We start from the raw sequence: 3,030 nt of genomic DNA on the forward strand, positions 1-3,030 counted from the left end.
CCCTTCCCCCCCCTCCCCCCAGACGTAAAGCACTACGCCGTCTTCGTGGGCCACGGGACGAGCCGCCCCGCCGGCCCCGAGGGTGGGGGCACCCACCGCCTCAACATCCAGCGCATCCTCAAGGTCAACCGGACCCTCTTCATCGGGGAGAGGTCCGAACCGCGGCACCCCAAAACCTCCCGCCCCGCTGGGGGTGGGCACCCAACACCCCCCCCAACCCTCTTTGATGGGGAGGGACCCCTGGGGCACCCCAAAATCTGCCATGGGGCAACCTGGGAGGGGTGTCAGGGGGCTCCACCTGCCCCGGTGATGCTCGTCGCCCCCCCCCACCCCCACCGGAACCACGCATCTCCCTCATTTTGGGGGGCGCATCCCCGGGGTGCCCCCAGCACCGCGACCGGGAGCCCCGTGGGGTGGTGACACCCGTGTCCCCCTCTCCCCAGGGACAACGTCTACCGCGTCAGCCTGGAGCCCACCGGTGCTGGCGAGATGCGCTACCACCGGGTAAGTGCCGAGCCCCCGGGGCGGGGGGACACACCGGGGGGGCAGGCGGGGGTCTGGTGGCCTCACCCCAACCCCACGTTGGCTTTTGTGTCCCCCTCCCAGAAGCTGACGTGGCGTTCGAACCAGCACGACATCAGCATCTGCCGGATGAAGGGGAAACACGAGGTACGGGGTGGGGTGGGGGGGTCTGCACCCACCGCCACCGTGGGACCCACCACCTCCCCCCCGCGGTGGGGACCGAGCACACTCTGCGCCCCGTCTCGTACCGACAAGTTGTGTGTGTCCCCCCCCCTTCCCCGTGTCACCCTCCGCCTCCCTGCTCCCTGCCGGCGGTTGTGGCTCCGTGATTTATCGACCGCTGGGCTAATTGGGTTTGTAATTAATTATTTCGGGATGGGAGCAGGCCCGGCCCAGAATGTGTCAAAAATCCAATTTCCAGGTCCCCTAAATGCTGTTTTGGGGTGAAAACACCCCCAAGCCAGACCCTCGCAGCACCGGGGGCCTGGGTGGGAGCACCCAGGGGTGGTGGGGGGACGGATGGACACCGGGTGCCGAGGGGTGCCAGTCCCCTCTCTCCGGCGCAGGCGGTGGGGGGACGGATGGACACCGGGTGCCGAGGGGTGAACGTCCCCTCTCTCCGGCGCAGGCAGAGTGCCGTAACTTCGTCAAGGTGCTGCTGGTGCGCAACGAGAGCCTTCTCTTCGTCTGCGGCACCAACGCCTTCAACCCCGTCTGCGCCAACTACAGCGTGAGTCGCCCACCCCACCACCGGGACTGGGGGGTGACACCCGCGACCCCGTGTGTCACCCCTCCCCGCTGTGTCTGGGTGACCAGCTCCGCGGGCAGAGGATGCTCCTGCACGGCTGACGGCCCCATGTCACCCACTACAGATGGACACGCTGGAACCCGTCGGGGACAACATCAGCGGCATGGCCCGCTGTCCCTACGACCCCAAGCACGCCAACGTGGCCCTCTTCACAGGTCGGTGGTGGCAGCGCGATGGGCTCCCTGCCCGCCATCCCCCGATCCCGCTCTCGGCTGACGTCCCTCTCCCGTGCAGGGGGGATGCTCTTCACCGCCACGGTGACGGATTTCCTGGCCATCGACGCCGTCATCTACCGCAGCCTGGGGGAAAGCCCGACCCTCCGCACCGTCAAGCACGACTCCAAATGGTTCAAAGGTGCCTCCCGTGGCGTGGTGCCCACCATGTGCCACACGGCATCGGTCCCCGTCCCCTTTGATACCACCCTGGGACGTCCCTGACCCTGCTGCTGTCCCCACAGAGCCCTACTTTGTGCACGCTGTGGAATGGAAGAGCCACGTCTACTTCTTCTTTCGGGAGATCGCCATGGAGTTCAACTACCTGGAGAAGGTGGGAGACATCTCTGTGGTGGCCTAAGACACCCAGAGTGGGGACTAGGGTCAAGGGGACAGTCATCGGGGTTGGGTACCAGGTGGTGATGGGTGTCCATCTCGTAGATGGTGGTGTCCCGGGTGGCCCGGGTGTGCAAGAACGACATGGGGGGCTCACAGAGGGTGTTGGAGAAGCAGTGGACCTCCTTCCTCAAGGCCCGGCTCAACTGCTCCGTGCCGGGTGATTCGCATTTCTACTTCAACGTCATCCAAGCCGTGACGGACATCCTGGAGCTGGACGGGCGCCCCGTGGTGCTGGCCGTCTTCTCCACGCCCACCAACAGGTCAGACCCTCTTGTGCCCCACCGAGACCCCTGGAGCTGCGCGACCCCTATGTGCACCCCAGTGCCCGTGGGGGACACGGGGGATGGGTTGAGGTGTTCACCCTGTGCCCGTGTCCCCTCAGCATCCCCGGCTCGGCCGTCTGCGCCTTCGACATGACCCAAGTGGCCGCCGTCTTCGAGGGACGTTTCCGGGAGCAGAAATCGCCTGAGTCCATCTGGACGCCCGTGCCCGAGGACATGGTGCCGAAACCCCGGTGGGTGACCCACTGCGGGGACAGGGATGGGGACAGCCAGGCTGGGACCAGCAGGAAGGGGCGTGGGGGTAGAGGTGGGGACAGGGATGGGGACAGGATCGGCCAGGTCTGGTGCCCACAGGGAACGCGATGGAAGTAGGTATAGGGGCAGGGATGGGGACGGGGACAGGAATGATCGGGGCTGGTATCTGCAGGAGGGTGGTAGGGACAGAGATGTGGATGATGATGGGGACAGGCACAGGGATGGGGACAGGGACAACCAGCGCTGGTACCTGCAGGGAGAGTGATGGGAATGGCCATAAGGTCAGGGATGGGAACAGGGATGAAGAGAGGAGTGATCAGAGCTGGTACCTGCAGAGAGGGTGGTGGGGACGGGGATGATGATGGGGACAGGGATGGGGACGGGGTTCTCAAGGGCTGGTACTAGCGGGGACAGTGGTGGGGATGGGGAAAGGGACAGGGATGGGGACAGGACAGTCAGGGCTGACACCAGCAGGAAGGGTAGAGGGGATGAGGATGGGGATGAGGATGAGGATGGGGATGGGGATGGGGATGGGGATGGGGATGGGGATGGG

The 3,030-nt window shown here is 65.7% G+C and overlaps 1 protein-coding gene across 1 annotated transcript in view; it reads left to right on the top strand.

Annotated features, from left to right (window-relative positions):
- Positions 1-22: 22 nt before the first annotated feature.
- SEMA6B (sema domain, transmembrane domain (TM), and cytoplasmic domain, (semaphorin) 6B) overlaps positions 23-3,030 on the top strand; it is a gene marked incomplete at its 5' end in the record, with an annotated part of 11,219 nt that continues 8,211 nt past the window's right edge. The window contains 9 exons of the mRNA XM_009895623.1: positions 23-152; positions 444-504; positions 607-669; positions 1,151-1,252; positions 1,395-1,485; positions 1,565-1,684; positions 1,788-1,876; positions 1,984-2,201; positions 2,324-2,455. Coding sequence (XP_009893925.1) covers positions 23-152; positions 444-504; positions 607-669; positions 1,151-1,252; positions 1,395-1,485; positions 1,565-1,684; positions 1,788-1,876; positions 1,984-2,201; positions 2,324-2,455 — 1,006 coding nt within the window. The remainder of the gene's footprint in view (positions 153-443; positions 505-606; positions 670-1,150; positions 1,253-1,394; positions 1,486-1,564; positions 1,685-1,787; positions 1,877-1,983; positions 2,202-2,323; positions 2,456-3,030) is intronic.

This window comes from Charadrius vociferus, unplaced genomic scaffold (assembly GCF_000708025.1).
Source record: "Charadrius vociferus isolate BGI_N301 unplaced genomic scaffold, ASM70802v2 scaffold310, whole genome shotgun sequence".
Taxonomy (NCBI): Eukaryota; Metazoa; Chordata; class Aves; order Charadriiformes; family Charadriidae; genus Charadrius; species Charadrius vociferus.